This window comes from Monodelphis domestica, chromosome 1 (assembly GCF_027887165.1).
Source record: "Monodelphis domestica isolate mMonDom1 chromosome 1, mMonDom1.pri, whole genome shotgun sequence".
In the NCBI taxonomy this organism is placed as follows: Eukaryota; Metazoa; Chordata; class Mammalia; order Didelphimorphia; family Didelphidae; genus Monodelphis; species Monodelphis domestica.
Window position 1 is genome coordinate 378,588,262 of NC_077227.1, and position 19,608 is coordinate 378,607,869.

The 19,608-nt window shown below is 40.6% G+C and overlaps 1 protein-coding gene across 3 annotated transcripts in view; it reads right to left on the reverse strand.

Annotated features, from left to right (window-relative positions):
- LOC100026499 (serine/threonine-protein kinase 10) overlaps positions 1–19,608 on the reverse strand; it is a 148,745-nt gene that overhangs the window by 11,316 nt on the left and 117,821 nt on the right. For all 3 annotated transcript variants that reach the window (XM_056811575.1, XM_056811576.1, XM_056811577.1), the window contains 5 exons: positions 15,074–15,166; positions 14,546–14,675; positions 8,114–8,238; positions 3,142–3,330; positions 1,300–1,425 (listed from right to left, as the gene is read on the reverse strand). In XM_056811575.1, coding sequence (XP_056667553.1) covers positions 1,300–1,425; positions 3,142–3,330; positions 8,114–8,238; positions 14,546–14,675; positions 15,074–15,166 — 663 coding nt within the window. The remainder of the gene's footprint in view (positions 1–1,299; positions 1,426–3,141; positions 3,331–8,113; positions 8,239–14,545; positions 14,676–15,073; positions 15,167–19,608) is intronic.

A 19,608-nucleotide genomic window follows, 5' to 3' on the forward strand; every position in this document is an offset into this window, starting at 1 on the left:
AGGGGAACACATACCTCCATCTTTTCCAGACGTGAAGCATAAAGAATGTTATAAAATTATTGAGAACAGAGAAAAAAATTACTTAGGGGCTTTACAGTGAGATAAATATAAAGAGCCACCAAAGGAACTTCCAGGAACCCCTAATGGATCTGATGACCTATGTAAAGATTTATAATTTGGGGAACTGAGGCAAGTTTATTAAAGGTTAAGGATTAAAGAAAATACAGAATAAGAAAGCACATGTCTAGGCCCAGAGAGGCCTAGACAACCTCATTTACATCATGAAAGAGATGCATCTGCTCTGAAGTGGAAGTAGGAAAGAGCCCCTCAGTAGGCAGAGAACTACTTTAAATAATAATTTGTGATCTTGCCCAGGTGAGAATTCAGTGCGATTACAAAGCATTCTGGGAAGTGAGCAAGGACTTCTGGCAACTGAAGTCTTTGATTCAAGTCTCCATTTTTACATTTCCCTGTGTGATCATTTGGAAAAAAAAATAATTTTTTTTCCAAAGGATCATGAAAACATAATCAACTTAAAGATTACAATAATTTGAGGATAAGCGAGAGAAAAAAAAACCAAAACAAAACCAATAATTGCTGGATGCACTGACAAAAAGCCAGTTAGGGGGCAGTCCCCTTTGGCATGAAAGTATATATACAAAATAAATGTTCAATCAACTATACCCAAAGTTCAATTTGGATTTTTTTGTGTAGCTTGTGATTTGGAGGCATCTTCATGGTGTCTTCTCCAACAGTTCAGTTTCTAGATTCAGGGAAGTAGCATCTTTCTTTACCTAAAATTCTTCTTAAAAGGAATTTAAACTTTGCAATTTAAATAATGATAATATAAAAATGGAGACTTGGATCCAGGACTCCAGTCCCCAGAAGTCCTTGCTCACTTCCCAGAATGCTTTGTAATCGCACTGAATTCTCACCTGGGCAAGATCACAAATTATTATTTAAAGGAGTTCTCCGCCTACTGAGGGTCTCTTTCCTACTTCCATTTGGGAGCAGACGTATCTCTTTCATGATATAAGTGAGGTTGTCTAGGCCTCTCTGGGCCTAGACATGTGCTTTCTTATTTTGTATTTTCTTTAATCCTTAACCTTTAATAAACCTGCCTCAGTTCCCCAAATTTTAAATCTTTACATCTACAAGATGCCATCGGTCAACTGCCTACCTACCCACCCACCCATCAGTCCACAAGAACTTGTTTAAGGACCACACACTGGCTACGCACTGTATGGGGGAGGCAGAGACAAAGATGAAAGCACCGCAGGCAGAGTGCTGGGCCTTTACCTGGAGCTGCTGGAGCTCGCTCATATTGCTCTCGCACTGGGTACTCATGTCTCTCATCTGTGACTCATGTTTCTGTTGTTGCTGTAGTCGCTCAGCCTTCTGTCTTTTTTCTTCTTGTTGGGAAAACTGTGACAGAAATGACAAGGGAGGCCTTGGTGCAAATCATTTGAGCAAAAAACCAAAACTAAAACAACAAAATAAAGCCTGGGCCCCATGACCTCATACAAAGGAATGCCCTGACAATTCTTCCCCAGGACATTCTTGGCTGGGATCATCACCTATTTTGTTAACCCTAATTTGATGGACAGCTAGGTAGCACAGTGAGCCAACTCAGAGTCAGGAGGCCTTGGGTTCAATTTTGGTCTTCCTAGCTGTGTGACCCTGGGCAAGTCACTTAATCCCCATTGCCTAGCCGTTACCACTCTTCTGCCTTAAAATTGATACTTAGTTATTAATTTTTTTTTTACTTTTACCTTTTGTCTTAGAATCAATACTTTGTTTTTTATTCCTAGGCTGAAGGTGGTAAAGCAATGGGATTAAGTTACTTGCCCAGGGTCACACAGCTAAGAAGTGTCTGAGACCAGATTTGAACCCAGCATCTTCCATCTCCATGCCTGGCTCAATCTATTGGGCCACCCAGCTACCCCCCTTAGCACCAATTCTAATATAGGTGAGGGTTTTTAAAACAAACAGCAATAAAAATACCCCTACTATTTTGAACCATGTATTTATCTATTAGCTGTCAAGCAGCCTACACAGGTAGTATTATCTATACAGTATTATCTCCGTTAATACTTCTCATGAGCAAGAGAGCCAGGAGTAATGAGAAGTATGAGAGGCAACAGCATTGCGAGAAGCAAGAGGTCATGAGGAACAAGAGAGGCTAGAGTGGCAAGAAGATCCAGAGCAGTCAGGAGTTCAAGAGGGAGACTCGCATGTGTTCCCCAACTTTTATTGGAGATTTTAGGAAAGTGACGTGGGAGGTGATTTGTGAATACGTAGCATGGCATAGGTTTTAACATTGGTTGAATTGAAAATCACGAAATCAAAGAGGAGGAGATTAATCCAACATGCGCCTTGGGAAGGAATGTGGTCTGACAAGGTGTGAGTTAGGACACTGTGGCTGGTAATGCCCTACTCAGGAATTCTCTTGTCCTTTGGACTGCAGATTCCTCCATACAATGATCAATAAGTAACCTGACCGTGAGTCTGGTAAATGAATACATAAGATACAATATCAATACATCAATCATACTTCCAAGATGCTAATATGCCTGGTATGCTACACAGGGTCCAATCAAACATGCAGAGAAAGGACAATAGTGAGTTCAGGAAACAGTGAGTAGGACAATTTGGCAGAAATTCAGAACTTTTGAAAAGGAACAATATAAGTCTGGAAAGGAAAATAAAGCTAAATTATGGAAGGTTAAATTAAATGCCAGGCTGCAGGGCTAGTTGTTTGACTCTTTCCACTATTTATGTCTGTTCCAATATTAGTTTAGAAATAACAGTTTCTCTCCTGATCATCCCCAATCAGCCTAAACCAACGCCTCCTTCCTGAGTGCCATTTTGAGAGACCATAAGCCCTCTGAGTCTAAACTACTGGACAGCCAGGGACATGACAGAGTACTGCAAAGGCCTAACAGATGGGTGGGATTCTGACTTCTCATCACACACATCACTGATTAAAACAAAGTCTATTTTTTGTCAGACCACGGAGATTTTTCCTACCACCCTATGGTAGGAGACAAGCCAGAACAGAACCGTGTAGCGCAACTAAAGCATTAGAGAGTAGAAGCACTCCAACTTGAGGGTTCAGCTCTCTCTATGATAAAGGCTCACCTGCTTAATCTTCTCCCGCTGCTCAGAGGCGCTCCCACCACCATTGATATGGAGACTCTTCTTATACATGGCCATTCGAGTCTTCCCTTCACTTCTCTGGATCTTGGGGAGACGGGCCTTCTCTTGTTGCTGCCTGATCTTCAGCTGTTCTATCATTCGCTGATTGTAGCGCTGCATCTGTTCCCGCTCCTAGAGAGACCCAAATGATAACTATTAGTCTTGCCAATGAACAGAAATCAGAGGAAAAGCAACAGTGGACCGAGTTAAAGAAACTAAGAAGCTTCACTAAGATCGAGGACCAGAATACACTCTCCTAAGAGCAATAGAAGTTTAGACTCAGAAGAAGAGATTTTTTTTGTCTGAACCTCGGGTGATTTCATCAATGCAAAGAACCTCTCCAGTGAGGAAACCCTCGGCTAGAGCATAGTACTTCCTGCTCTGTAATTCTGGGGCTGAGCTTAGAGCAGAGACTCCTAACCTGGGGCCCATGAGCTTGTTTTTTAAATGCACTGATAGCCATATTTCAAGATAATTAGTTTCCTTTGCTCATGTAAAACCCAGTGCAATTGCAGGTTGGCTACAGGAGAGGGTGGAGGGAGGGGAGGGAAAGAACATGATTCTTGTAACCAAGGAAAAATATTCTAAATTGACTAATTAAATAAAATTTAAAAAAAAATTAGTTTCCTTTGAAATCTTATGTGTTTTATTTTGTGCATTTGTTTGTTTTGTTTGAGATTGGATCACCCTATTCAACCAAGGACAGAAGAACAACTTATGGGCCCAGAAGCTTTAACCTTCTCCATTTCTGTCCTGAATTGATTTTCCCTCTTCAGGCAGCTTAGTGGCTTTCTATTGTAGGGGATGAACCACATTGGTACAGACATAGTATGGATGCCCAATCGACTTAGCCCTATTGAAGCCCACAACATCCATCCAATCCCAAACAATGCACCAGCCTCAGTCTCTCTTGATTATGGCTATGTGCTACCAGGCCCTGCTGTATCATTATGTTCTTTAAGATTCTCAGGCCTCAAAAATTCCAGATTGTACTGAAGCAGAGATATTTTAGACTAGATGGCAAGGAGTTTTTGACCTCAGTTAACCTGAAAATCAAAGACACCTGAATCTCTGGTTAACTAAAGATGATATTGATGTAGGTCCTACATCCAGCAACTATGACAAAAAAAAAAAATCACTAAGAAGACAGGCGATCACAACTGAGAAGACAAAAACCATCAAAGAGATGAGATGCAGGGTAGGCACAGGATAATATTAGGAATGCCCCTGCTGCCTAAACTTGGCTTTATTCTTTAGTCCTGGTTTGTGAGGCAACCTGGTGCGAGAGGCTGATAGGTGGCACCATAGTGCCCAGAGAGTTGGGTCTGAAATCAGGAAGATTCCTCTTCCTGAGTTCAAATATGACCTCAGGCACATACCACCTATGTGACTCTGGCCAGGTTACTTCACTGTTTGCCTCAGTTTCCTCATTTATCAAATGAGCTGGAAAAGGAAATGACAAACCAGTTCAGTATCTTTGCCATGGACATGATTGAAAAACAACTGGTGGTATATGGGAAAGATGGTTTGATTTGGATAAAAGAGAAATCTGGATTCAGATTTTGCCTCTGGAACTTGCTATTTGTGGAAACATGAATTAGTCTCTGTCCCCCATGTCTAGAATGCATTCCCACCTCACCTACAATTCTATATTTCCTCCAAAATTATGTCCAAGAACCACCTTTACCATGAAGTCTTTCCTGATCCTACTAGATACTCATCTTTCCTAAGTGCCCTATAGACCTTATATTTATGTTGTAAAATGTTTAATGCACAAATACATGCTATCTTTTCCTTCCTCCTCTCCCCTCCATTGAAGCTCTCCCCCCCCCTATTTTTCTATTAAACCTTTACCACCTTCTTAGAACCTCAGAATAAATACTAAGCATTGGTTCCAAGGCAGAAGAGTGGTACGGGCTAGGCAATAGGGATAAAGTGGAAAGTGGCTCACCCAAGTTCACACAGCTAGGAAAAGTCTGAGGCCAGATTTGAACCCAGGACCTCTATCTCTATGCCTGGTTATAACCATGGAGTCACCTAGTTGCCACCATGTAAGCTCTCTGAGGGCAGGTGCTTTCATTTTTTTACTTTGTACCTCTATCACCTGGCATATCTCATGTCGACTAGGTGGCTCAGTGGATAGAACACTAGACTTGGAGCCAAGAAGCCCTGAATTCAACTCCAGCCTTAGACACTTAGTAGGTATATGACATAATTTTCCCACGTAAAATGGAGGATAATAATCACAATTACATTTCAGAGTTGTTTTGAAATAAAATGAGGAAGCCTAGAGACAGGAGGTCCCAGGTTCAAATCTGGCCTCAGACTCAGTTGTGACCCTGGACAAGTCACTTAACTCCCATTGCCTAGCCCTTATCACTCTTCTGCCTTGGAACCAATACACAGTACTGATTCTAAGACAAAAAGTAAGATTTAAAAAAACTAATAAACAAAATGAGATATTTTTAAGTCTCTTTGAAAATCTTAAAGTGCTAGATGAATACTAGCTATTATTATTAGCACAGTGCCTAGCACAGAGTAAGATTTCACAAATGTTTACTGATTGATAAATTTTTTGACCAAATAAGAATTTGTAGTACTCATCTCACATGGTTGTTGTGAGGTTCAAATGTCATAGTGTATAGAGAATGCTTTGCAGACCTTAAAGTATAGTCTAAATACCAAGTATTTTTATTGTTGTGGTGGTGGTTATCAGAACTCTCTGGGCACAAGTTAAAAACAGAAGGCTCTCCTGGGCAGGCGAGTTGTCCTTCTACCTCCTCACATGCACATACCTCTCCAGAACAATGGTTTTGGGGGAAAAGATTATCATCCACTTTCTAGGTCAACAGGGCCATCGATCAAGCTTTTATTGTGAGTACTAGTTACTCTTTGAGGGACATGATTGATTTCTGCACTTTCTCCAAACCCTTTAAAATAATCAATTGGATAATCACAGGGTCAGGCTGAGAAGAGGGAAAAGGACAATGGCAGCTGCTGAGGGCCCAAACACTATGCAGGGCTTAGTCAGAAATAAGAAATCCATTGTTCCGTGTTATTCCAGCCAACTGGGTTCCTTGACATTTCTTGTGGCAGTGCTCTGAGAGGAATCTTGACTAAAGTTTATATTCTCCACTCCTGTTCTTCCCTTCCCAGTATACTCAGTCTTATTCTAGAAGTTCATTTGAGAGGTTCTTAACTCAAAGCCTGTGGGGAGGCGGAGGGAAAGGGAGAGGAAGAGAGGGAGAGAGGGAGAATGGATAGACAGCAGACAGTAGATAGATAGGGAGGGAGGGAGGTAGATAAAAAGATCTGTATTCCAATATGACCAACTTCTTTTGTAATTTTATGTGTTTTATTTTATGTATTTGAAAACATTATTCTGAAAAGTGGTCCACTAGATGCTAAAGGGAAGCGATAAAATGCACACAAAAGGTTAAGGATCCCTGCTTTGGAGACAGAAAGTGCCTCTAATGATCCTACATGCACTTATATGCCACCAAGGTCCCTTAACCAATAGGTCCTCTCAAGCAAAGTTTCTCCATAGAGTCTATATTGCTGTGAAAAGAACAGGGGCCTGCCCAAGCAAGGGTGTCCCACTAAGGCGAAAAGTCACCACTTTGCATTGCACCCTACTGAGATATAGCAATAGCTCAAGCCCATAGCAAGACTGAGGAGGGAGAAGTTCGTTTTTGGGAAAGGACTATGGAGCAAGGCTGCAGCCATCTTTGTTTCCTTGAATGACTATTCTTCTGTCTATTCTCTACTCTCAAAAAACAAAACAAAACTGGGTAATGTGATCACAGATTTAGAGCTGGTCATCTTGTGGAATCATTTCATTTAGCAACCTATAGGATCCCTGTGCTTTGTATACAATAAGAGCTTAATAAATGCTCTTCTTCCTTCCCACCTTGCTTCCCTTCCTTTTCTCCCTCCCTCCCTCCCTTCCTCTTTCTTTCCTTCTTCCTCTCTTTCCTTCCTTCCTCTATCCCTCTCTTCCTTCTAATTTCCTTTCCTCCCAACTCAGTTATTTAGGTGCCAAGAACTTTGAGAGTTGCATCTACTTCAAAGAAACCTAATCCAACCCCCTCAGTCTACACCAAGGCTCAGAGAACTTGTGGCATGACCACAATCATGTAGGTAAAATGGGAAAGTCAGAATTTGAATCCAGGTCTTCTGACTCAAAATACAGCATTCTTTTCACTGTACCATGCTAGAAGTCATGAGGGGCATTGGCAATGAGATACTATCCTGTAACTCTCTCAGAACCACCTTCATCCCACATTAATAACAACAAAAATAATAAAAGAATCATCAATGAGATAATATTTGTGAAGTGCTTAGCACAGTGCCTGGCACATAGTAGGTACATAATAAATGCTTATTCCTCTTCCTAATAATAGCTGATATTTCATAAAGTGCCTTAAGGTTTACATAACATTTTGTATGAAATGTCATTTGAGACTACCAACAACTCTGTGAACAGGAATCATTATTATTATCCCCATCTGACAGAAGAGAAAACTTGGGCTTGGAGAGGAACATGGTACAGCAGGGTAGGCTGAGATAGTAGAAAGAGTAGTGGATTTGGAGTCAAAGGACTCGAGTTCAAATCCCACCTTAGCCTTGTGACCTTGTGCAAATCTTCTATTCTATTGAAAACTTAGTTTCCTTGTCTGTAAAATGACATGGTGGAGGTAGACTAGATGACCTTATCACTAACGATCACTTCCATCTCTTAATCTCTGATCCATCTGAGCCATGATCAGTCATACAGATATTAGGGTGATAGAGCTGGGATTTTAACCATTCTCTCCTGCCTCAAAGTCTTAACATCCACAAGCTCCAGACTGCAGTCACCTGGACGCTGCTCTCCTGCCCATCTCTCAGTCACCTAAAGAGGAAGTTCTCCTACCTTCTCATGCTTTCGAAGCAGTTCGTGCCTTTGGAGGAAATACTGGTCCTTCAGCTGTTGCTTGACCAGCTGGTGTCTTTCTTGTAAGTGATGCTCTTCAAGCTCCCAGAGGGAGGCTTCCCGGTCTGAGGAGAACAAACCAACCCCAGAGAAGATCAACCAAGCAGTTCAATGGAAAAGGAAGAGCTGAGAGTGAGTCTGAGATGTCTCTTCCCACACCCTTGTAGTGGCCAGAAATCTGGACTCTTCATTCTCCTCCATCAGTCTTCTCTGACAACTGAGACAAGTGGTTACTGAACCTCCCTGGTGGTCTTCCATCAGAGGCTGAATGATCTGATGGGATGCTATAGGACTCCTCTGAGCTACAGAACCTGCTAGGTGACTCAATGGAGAGAACACTAGATTTAGAGTCAGGGGAGCATGATTTCAAATTCAAAATAAGATGCTGAGTGTTGACACAAGTCACTTTTCTGCTCTCTGCCTCAGTTTCCTCCTCTATAAAATGGAGATAATATTAGCACCTCCTTCACAAGGCTGATGTGAGAGTCAAAGCATCTCATATAAACTCGGACATTTGAATCTCAACCATGTGAGGTGAGTACTGTAAGTTATGGTGATCTCAGTCTCATAGATCCGTCAGTCAGTCAATCATTAAGCATTTATTAAGTGCTGATCACATAATAGGCACAGTGTTAAATAATAACAGTTAAGATACACACACACACACTCAAGATTTGCAGAGAGCATTGAAAATATCTCATTTTAATTCAAAACAGCCCTGAGAGGTAGATGCTATTTCTATTACCATTTAGTAGATAAGAAATTGAGACATCCAGAGGTATCTAGATAAGTGACTTACCCTGGATTCTACCCCTAGTAAGTATTTGAGATTGGATTTGAAAAGCACTCTGAAAACTTTAAGGCACAATATAAATGCTAGCTCGTTATTATTTATATGGACTAGATGGCCTCTGAGATTTCTTCAAATCTGGGGATTCTATCACATTTTGACTTGCTGGTTGGCAAAAGTTCTTGAGGTCTTGGTACTTCTTTAGAACTCTGCAATTTCATCCTGCCTCAGAAATCTTATTTTTGGTAAGTCTCATCATCCTTCAAGAAGAATTAGGAGGGCAGCTGAGTGGCAGCTGGTTGGCCTAGATAAGGGAGGTCCTGTTCAAATCTGACCTCAGATAATTTCTAGCTGGGTGACCCTGCACAAGTCACTTAACCCCCCACCCCCCATTGCCTAGCCCTTACCACTCTTCTGCCTCAGAACTAATCACAGTATTAATTCTAAGATGGAAAGTAAGGGTTTAAAGAAAACAAAAAGAATTAGCATTGGTATTCACATCTCAGTGGCATCCTTTGCCCCTCTGATTGGGCTCTTCTTAGAGAGTGGAGCCATGAGCTCCAAAAACTATCTAATCAAGAGGTTCAGGACAGTCATCTTATGTCCTACCTAGTGCATTGCTTTTAGACTTCACTATCAAGACCGTGCATCAAGTAGGTATCTTCTCTTCATCCATTTTCAGTTTCATTTTGTGTGTTATTTTACCCCATTAGATCATAACCACCACGAAGGCAGGAACTATCTTTCTTTTTATTTGCATTTGTGTCCCTTACACTTAGCACAGTGCCTAGCACAGAGTAGGGCCTTAAATGCATATTGACAAAAAACAATGACAAAAAGAACTCTATTTGCAGTATTGTTTATGTATAATTTCATTTCTACCTTTGTATTTTCAGTGCCCAGTACAGAGCTGACACAGAGTAGGCTTTATTTAATATGCACTTATTGAAACAAAATCAATGCAGCCAACATCAGAATAAAAGTAGGAAATGCTCCAGGAAAAGGGGGGAGGTACTATAGCAAATTTCTCTGATAAAAGCCTCATTTCTCAAATATATAGAGAACCGAGTAAAGTTTGTAAGAACACAAGTCATTCCCCAATTGAAAGATGGTAAAGGATATGAACAAGCAGTTTTCAGAAGAAATCAAAATCTATTGTCATATGAAAAAATGTTCTAAATCATGATTGACTAAAGCCAAAATAAAACAACTCTGTGGTACCACACACCTATCAGACTGACTATCAGATTAACAAACAAGAAAACTCACAAATGTTGGTGGGGATATGGAAACATAGGGCCACATTCACAGTTGTTGGTATTGTGAACTGATCCAACTGTTTTGGAGAGCAATTTGCAACTATGTCAGAAGAGCTATAAAGTTGTGCATACCCCTTGACCCAACAATGCTACTAACTAGGGGTGAATCCCAATGAGATTTAAATAAAGAAAACTTATATGTACAAAAATATTTATGGTAGCTCTTTTTGTGGTGGCAAAGAATTGGAAATTGAAGGGATGAACATCAATTAGGAAAAGACTGAACAAGCTGTGATATATAATTGTGTTGGAATACTATTGCATCAGAAGAAATGATAAACAGGATGCTTTCAGAAAAACCTGGGAAGACTTATATGAACTGTTGCAAAGTGAAGTGTGCTGAGCCAAAAGAACACTGTACACAGCAAGTGAGATATTGTCCAATGATCAATTGTGAATGACGTGGCTATTCTCAGCAATAAAATGGTTCAAGACAATTCTGAAAGACTCAGGATGAAAAATGCTCTCTACCTCCTGAGAACAAAAGAGTCTGAAGATTGAAACATACTTTTTGTTTCTTTATTAGCCTTATAGGGTTTTTTTTTTTGGTTTGAAATTGAACAAGCCATCAAAGAACTCCCTAAGAAAAAATCCCCAGGTCCAGATGGATTCATAAATGAATTCTATCAAACATTCAAAGAACAACCAATTCCAATATCATACAAACTATTTGACAGAATAAGCAAAGGAGTTCCACCAAATTCACTTTACAACACAAACATGATACTGATCCCAAAGCCAGGCAGTTCATAAACAGAGAAAGAAAACTATAGACCAATCTCCTTAATGAATATAGATGCAAAAATCTTAAATAGGATACTAGCAAAAAGACTCCAGCAAGTCATCATGAGGGCTATTCACTATGACCAGGTAGGATTCATACCAGGAATGCAAGGATGGTTCAATATTAGGAAAACCATCCACATAATTGACCATATTAACAGGCAAACCAACAAAAATCACATGATTATCTCAATAGATGCAGAAAAAGCCTATCCTATTGAAGACACTAGAAATAATAGGAATTGAAGGGCCTTTCCTAAAAATAATAAACAGTATATATCTAAAACCATCAACAAACATCATCTGCAATGGGGATAAACTAGAAGCCTTCCGAATAAGATCAGGAGTAAAACAAGGATGCCTATTATCACCTTTATTATTTAACATTGTACTAGAAACACTAGCAGTAGCATTAGAGAAGAAAAAGAAATTGAAGGTACTAAAACTGGCAATGAGGAGACTAAGCTATCACTCTTTGTGGATGATATCATGGTTTACTTAAAGAATCCTAGAGAATCAACCAAAAAGCTAGTTGAAACAATCAACAATTTTAGCAAAGTTGCAGGATACAAAATAAACCCGCATAAGTCACCAGCATTTCTATATATCTCCAACCCCTTTCAGCAGCAAGAATTGGAAATTAAAAAGAAAGAAAGAGAAATTCCATTTAAAATCACCCTAGACAATATAAAATACTTAGGAATCTATCTGCCGAGACAAACACAGGAACTATATGAACACAACTACAAAATACTCTCCACACAATTAAAACTAGATCTAAACAATTGGAAAAACATTAACTGCTCATGGGTGGGATGAGGTAACTTAATAAAAATGACCATCCTACCCAAACTTATCTATCTATTTAGTGCCATACCCATTGAACTACCAAAAATTTTTTTTACTGAATTAGGAAAAAAACATAATGAAGTTCATTTGGAAGCATAAAAGTTCAAGGATATCCAGGGAAATCATGAAAAAGATGCAAAGGAAGGAGGACTTGTAGTCCAAGATCTCAAACTATACTATAAAGCAATGGTTATCAAAACAATTTGGTACTGGCTAAGAGACAGAAAGGAGGATCAGTGGAATAGACTTGGGGCAAATGACCTCAGCAAGACAGTCTATGATAAAACCAAAGATCCTTGTTTTGGGGACCAAAACCCACTATTTGATAAAAACTGCTGGGAAAATTGGAAGACAGTACAGGAGAGATTAGATTCAAATCAACTTCTCACACCCTACACCAAGATAAACTCAGAATGGGTGAATGACCTGAATATAAAGAAGAGAACTATAAGCAAATTAGGCAAACACAGAATAGTATACTTGTCAGATCTTTGGGAAAGGAAAGACCAAGCAAGAGCTAGGAAAAAAAATAACAAAATGTAAAACCAATAATTTTGATTACATCAAATTAAAAAGGTTTTGTACAAACAAAACGAATGCATCCAAAATTAGAAGGGAAGCAACAAACTGGGAAACAATCTTCATTACAAAAACCTCTGACAAAGGTCCAACCACTCAAATTTATAAAGAGCTAAACCAGTTTTACCAAAAAATCAAGCCATTCTCCAATTGATAAGTGGGTAAGGGACATGAATAGGAAATTTTTAAAGAAATCAAAACTATTAATAAGCACATGAAAAAGTGTTCTAAATCTCTTATAATCAGAGAAATGTAAATCAAAACAACTCTGAGGTATCACCTCACACCTAGCAGATTGGCCAACATGACAGCAAAGGAAAGTAATGAATGTTGGAGGGGATGTGGCAAAGCTGGAACATTAATTCATTGCTGGTGGAGTTGTGAATTGATCCAACCATTCTGGAGGGCAATTTGGAACTATGCTCAGAGGGCGCTAAAAGACTGTCTGCCCTTTGATCCAGCCATAGCACTGCTGGGTTTGTACCCCAAAGAGATAATGGAGAAAAAGACTTGTACAAGAATATTCATAGCTGCACTCTTTGTGGTGGCCAAAAATTGGAAAATGAGGGGATGCCCTTCAATTGGGGAATGGCTGAACAAATTGTGGTATATGTTGGTGATGGAATATATTGTGCTCAAAGGAATAATAAAGTGGAGGAATTCCATACAACCTCCAGAAATTGATGCAGAGTGAAAGGAGAAGAACCAGGAAAACATTGCACACAGAGGCTGATTCGCTGTGGGACAATTAAATGTATTGGACTTCTCCATTAGTGCAATGATCCTGAACAACTTGGAGGAATCTATGAGAAAAACCATTATCCACACCCAGAGGAAACACAGTGGGAGTAAAAACACTGAACACAACTGCTTGAATGCATGGCTCGAAGGGATATGGTTGGGGATGTAGACTCTTAATGAACATCCTAGTGTAAACAACAACATGGAAATAGGTTCTGATCAAGGACACAAGTTAACACCCAATGAAATTGCGCATGGGATGCAGAAAGAGTGGGTGAAGGGGAGGGAGGGAAATAATGTGATTATTGTAACCAAGGAATAATGTCCTAAATTGATTAAATAAACTTATTCAAATGGAAACCAAAAAAACAAAAACAACAAAAAAGAAGAAATAAAAGGAGAGCAGTGGTAAAAGAAAAAAAACAGTTCTAAAATTCTGTGAACCTATATACAGATATGCCTTGCATATCTCAACTTTCTTCATCTCAGTTTCAATATGTTGCAGGTCAATATAAAAAATTAAATGAGAATTTGGGAGAGTTTTGCAAAAGTTTTGCAACACATAAAGGCCAGCAGATGACACAGAAAAAGTTTAGAAACTCAGAAATGCATACCTAGCCCAAAATTTACAAAAAGGTACACCCCCATAAAAGAAAAAGAAAAAATTCAGACTTCTTCTCTAGTACAAAGTTCTATTTCATCAGCTCACTAAATGGGTTGAATGAATGAATGATCCTAAGATTGACTTTAATATTCCTAAATCCCCTGAAAAGAAGACGGAATAACCTCACATCTGTTGCTATGTCCTCTTTAGCCCTATAAACTCCATAATTTGACCTTCTCTAGCATTTTATCCATGGGAAATTTTAATTAATTGGCGCATCAGTGTATTTACAGAACAATGATGGCCTTGAGGCACTACAAAATCCTGAAGGCTTTCTGAATCAAAGGAAGACTTAATTATATTTAGACTTGTTGAAGTGTTGTATTTCATATCATAATTTCCAAATTTGATGAAAATTGGTAATCTATATGTAAAGGATCTATGTAGCAAACCTTTATTGACCAAAACATTTGCTCCATCGGAATGCCCCTCTCAGTGCCAGATTGACAGGGTACTGTATGTGATTACTACTCCCTCACCATTGACAAAATTCTCCTTTTTGCAAATAGCCCCGATTAGGTTTTCATGCTTTGCCAAAGTAAGAAATCCAGATGATCAGAACTTGGTGGTTCTTTCCTCTTGAGCCTACTTCCTGTGCCACTGGGGTAAGTACGGCCTGAACCAGAACATTTTCCTTTTCTACCCACCTCGAAGAAGCTCTTGCTTCTTATTCAGACATTCCCGTTCTTTGTCACAGATCTCCCTTCTATTTTCAGCTGTGATCGTTTTCATAGCTAACTCCAAGTCTCCCTTCTGTTTAGCCACAAACTCTTTGTCCTGCAAGGATAAAAAAGGAAATCAGACATTTTTGTCATCAACTTGCACGTCATACCTAGAAATAGCCACGAACTCAGTCACTCTTTGGCTATTCAGCCCAGCACTTTGTCTCTGCCTTGGGCATGGAGAGATAGCTGCTGAGGAGCATGGCTGCTCTCTCTGGCATCAGCCTCAATGGTGAGGGAAGTCCTCCTTCCCCAAATAAAACATCAGGGATCTGTCTTCATGAATTAATCTTTCATGAGCTCATTACCATTGTTTTTTCAAAGTAACCGTGCACTAGCCCTGACTCAGTTCTCCAAAATGTAGAATTACCAGGTGCTGGGGCTCAGAACCAGAGACCCTGAATTAGAACCATGAGGCGTGTGTGATTTTGACCTTATATTGGCCCCACTTACCAAAAGCTGTTTTTGCTGGGTATGTTCCTCCATCTTCTGCCTCATGCTCTCTTTCCGTTGCTGTCGAGGTAGTTTCTCCACCTCATTCTTCACCTGCAGGAAAGACAATGTCGATCTTCAGGAAGATAAACCAGGCTGAAGAATCTTATCCACTTCCCTAAGGAAATCTATTTTAGGTCAGGAAACTCCCTTTTCTGAAGCAGACCAGCAACTGCTCTGTAGCTGAAAGTCTTATCACGATAGCCCTGGGAAGTGGACACTGCAAGCACTATTATCCCCATTTTTCAGATGAGGAAGCCATGACTCAGAGAGATTAAGGAACTTGTTCATGATCACACAATCATTTCGGGAAATGTCTAAGCCAGGTTTGAAGGCAGAGCTTACCTGACGTTAAGGTGGGTGTTCTCACTGGTACCATGCAGCACCTCATTCCCTCGACAGATTATTGCTAAGTAACAAACCACCAGGAGACTTGTCCAAATGCCGAGATGGCTTTCCTTATCCCCTTTATGAAGGTTTTTGCTGTCTCCAGTTTTTTAGAACAGTGTAAGGTTGGGTCAGTCAATCAAAAAACCAGTATTACAGGGGATTGCTAGGTGGCTTGGTGGATGAGAGCCAGGACTGAAGCAGGGAGGTCCTGGGTTCTATTTTGGCCTTAGACACTTCGATAAGTCACTTAACCCCAATTGCCTAGCCCTTACCACTCTTCTGCCTTGGAACCAATGCACAGTATTGATTCAAAGATGGAAAGTAAGGGTTTAAAAAAACAAATAACATGACTGGTCCATCAGTAGGCAAGGGTGTACTCACTTTCATTTTCTTGGAGAAGTAATGAATTGGTACTAAGTCATCTTACCTAATTCCACTAGGAACCACCCACAACCTAAGTCTGTAAGATGGCTGGCTGAGGCTGACATGTAGAAGCAGACAGATACTATACTCTTGCTGATTATCTAGGTTTTACCTGCCTCAGTTAACCCCATAACCATGGTTCTAGGCACAGCAGCCTGTAGCCATAGGACAGCCCAAGCATACCTGGATCAGTTCTCATGAGCACTGGACTCTATCCAAATGAATTAATGGGAAATATAATGGAACCAGGAAAGGAATTTTAGTGGGCATGAGTAAGGAGGAGAAGGGTGTCCATGATGGTGATAAGTGATACTGTCTGATCCTGTGTGACCTTAAAGATCACTTAATAGGATCACAGGAGTTAGAGATGAAAAAGACCTTCAAGATCATGCAGTGTCCCCTACCCCCACCCGCCCAAGCATGCACATTTTAACATACAAGGAGACTGAAGCTCAAGGCATATGTGAGGCACTGGGAAAAAGAACTGACTTTTGGTCCTGGGTTCAAATTCCAGCTTTGCCACTTGTAACCTGAATGATTGTGGATAATTCAATCTATCTGCTCTTTAGTTCTCTCTCTTTTTTTTTTTTTTAAACCCTTACCTTCCGTCTTGGACTCAATACTGTGTATTGGCTCCAAGGCAGAAGAGTGGTAAGGGCTAGGCAATGGGGGTCAAGTGACTTGCCCAGGGTCACACAGCTAGGAAGTGGCTGAGGCCGGATTTGAACCTAGGACCTCCCGTCTCTAGGCCTGGTTCTCAATCCACTGAGCTACCCAGCTGCCCCCTAGTTCTCTCTTTTTCAGAGTTGGATCTAGTAGATCTCAGGTTCTAGCTCTAAGCATTGACCTTGTGAATTCTTCTGAACATGAACTTAGTTTGTTCCTATAACAGACTCCAACAGCCATGCTCATGGCAGGACAATGATTTCTGGATCCTAGAACTAAATCTGGAAGAGACATCGGAGACTCTTCGAGTCCAATATCTTATTTTACAGATGAGGAAACCTGAAGCCCAGAGTATTTAAAGGGCTTGGCCAAGGCTGTATATGGAGTAGAGTGGGAGGTGGGCCCTAAACCCAATACCAAATAGGATGAACCTCAGGGTCCCCCTCCATGAGGAAACTTCAAAATATCTGCACGGTTCTACTTGTGCATTTAAATTTAAGGCCCTAAATCCAATGACGAGTACAAAGATCATGGTCTCCCCTACAAAACTCAAAGTCCATTGTCTGTTTCTACCTGAGTATCTAAATCAAAGGCCTTACACCCAGTACCAAACACAACAGGCCATTCTCTCCCCACAGAGTAAACTACCCTAACTCCTTCCCTGTCCCAAAATCCCATGTTGCTGGGCTCTGGGGACCAATCCTGGGGGAAAGGGGCATGTGGGGCTGCCAGAAAGCAGCAGGATGTGGGCTGAGGAACTGACAACAGCAGGATACTGAGATTAGGGGATATGAGAGAAGGACCAAAAGGAAAAGCCTCCTCTGAACCTTTGCTCTAGCCAGCTGGAGAGTTCCACGACAATGGCTCAAGAGCCCCAGGGCCTAATCTTTCTTTCCCAGGGGAAACCTCAGGAGGATGCAGACTTCCTCTTCTATTTGGAGTTTGGAGAGGAGTTTCTTCTTCCTTACTCCCATTTTATAAATACTATGGCTGTGTATGTCTAGTCTCAAATTAATTATGACTTAACAACTCATAGGAGGGAGGTAGTTAGCAGATCAGAAAGTGTATTTAAGCACCAACGACTAGCCTTGGGAACCAAGAAGAGCAAAGGCAAGCCCAACGGATCAAGGCCAAAATCCAACACCACTTTCATCAGCAAACTGTAGAGAAGACAGCTGCCAGCAAGCAAATAAATAATCTCTAAAACTGAGAACAGAAATGTCAACATGGGGCTTCATACTGGCCTAAAAACCCCCACAGAGTAATGGAGACAGGATGGTAGAACTGGTGAAAAAAAAAAAAGGATGAGGATTCAAAGGACCTGGGTTCAAATCCTGCTTCTGCTATTTGCTATCAGTGTGATCTCAGGAGCCACTCGACCTTGGTCTCCTTATCCATGTGGATGGGCATTCAGGCAAAACAGAGCTAGAATACCTGGTGGCCATCTGTCCCCAAGTAAAGATGGCAAACATTTATTTAAGCATTTACTGTGTACCAGGCTCTGCTAGGGACAAAAGAAGGTTAAAAACAGCCCCTGGCCTCTAGGAGCTCATATTCTAACAGGAAGACAACATGAAAACAACCATATATATATAAGGTATATACAGGATATATTGGAAGTAATATCTGAGAGAAAGAATCCACTAGGAGGGGAGTCAGGGAGGGCCTATTTAAAGAAGGTAGGGTTTGAGAGTTAGCTAGGTAGCTCACTGGATTTAGAGCAGACCTAGAGATAGGAGGTCCTGGATGCAAATCTGGCCTCAGATATTTCCTAGCTGTGTGATCCTGGCAAGTCTCTTAACCCCAATGGCCTAGTCCTTCCTCTTATACCTTGGAACCAATATATAGTATTGATTTTATGATGGAAGGTGAGTTTTTTAAAAAGAGGAAGAAGAGGGTAGAGTTTTGGCTGAGCCATGATGGAAGTCAAAGAAGCTGGAAGAACTAGAAGTTGGATCCAAGGAGGAAGAGCATTTCACTTATGGGGAACCACCAGCAAAAGAGCACAGGAAGCCAGAGATGGAGTGAAGTCTGTGAGGAACACAAAAGAGGCCAGTGTGGCTAGATCACATGGAAGGAAGTGTAAGAAGACAGGAGGAAGGGAACAAGTGGCAAGGGGCTAATGAAGGCCATATAGAGGAGTTTATCTTTGACCGTAGACATTAGAGGAGCCACTGGAGCTTATTCTCCTTTGACTCTCTTGCGTTATCTCACCCTCAGACAGCTGGCTCAGAAAGTGACTGGCTTTCTTTCTTCTAGATTGAAAGACATGGTTTCCTTGGTCTACTTGAGAATCAAACAGAAATTTCCTAAAACATGAGTTCTTAACTTTTAATGTCATAGACCTCTTTGGCGCTCTAGGAAAGACTGTGGTCTTTTTTCCAAATACTATTTTGCTGCCTACATTTATCATGGAAGAAAATGCTCAATTTAAGCTAGAGGCTAGTAAAAATAGAGATGTAATTTGTTTTTCCCACTCAGATTTCCAGACCCTGTGAAATCTATCCAAGCAGTCTATGGACCTTGGATTAAGAATCCCTGCTCTAAAATCTGAAAGAAGGCACCATGAAGGAGTTGTATATATTATTATACTTGTTGACTTTCTTTGCTTTTGAAGGAGTGTCCATACTGGGTAACCCCTCCAGTATGTTCCACCTACCTACTTGTGAAGGAGCTGGGGTCTTGTGGAACATGGGATAGTCAGAGGGATTCCCCAGATTATCACCAGTAAGGAAAAAAGTTTGAGAAGAATTTGCTTTAACAGAATGAATCAACTGCTATCTTGGATGCATCCCTGTTGCCCATACATTCTTTAGGATAGTGTGAACTTTGTAACAATTAAGACACACTTTTTCCCTGATTGGCGGTGAAGAGTTAGATGAGAGCAGCATGCTGGACTTTCGGCATCTTAGCGTGGCTACAAGTTATTTGTCCAGTTTGGTGGTGAGTTTCTGGCTGAGTTTCCTCATTTATTTTCCAACTTTATCCCCTTAGAAGTCTCTCATCTTCTTCAGAGA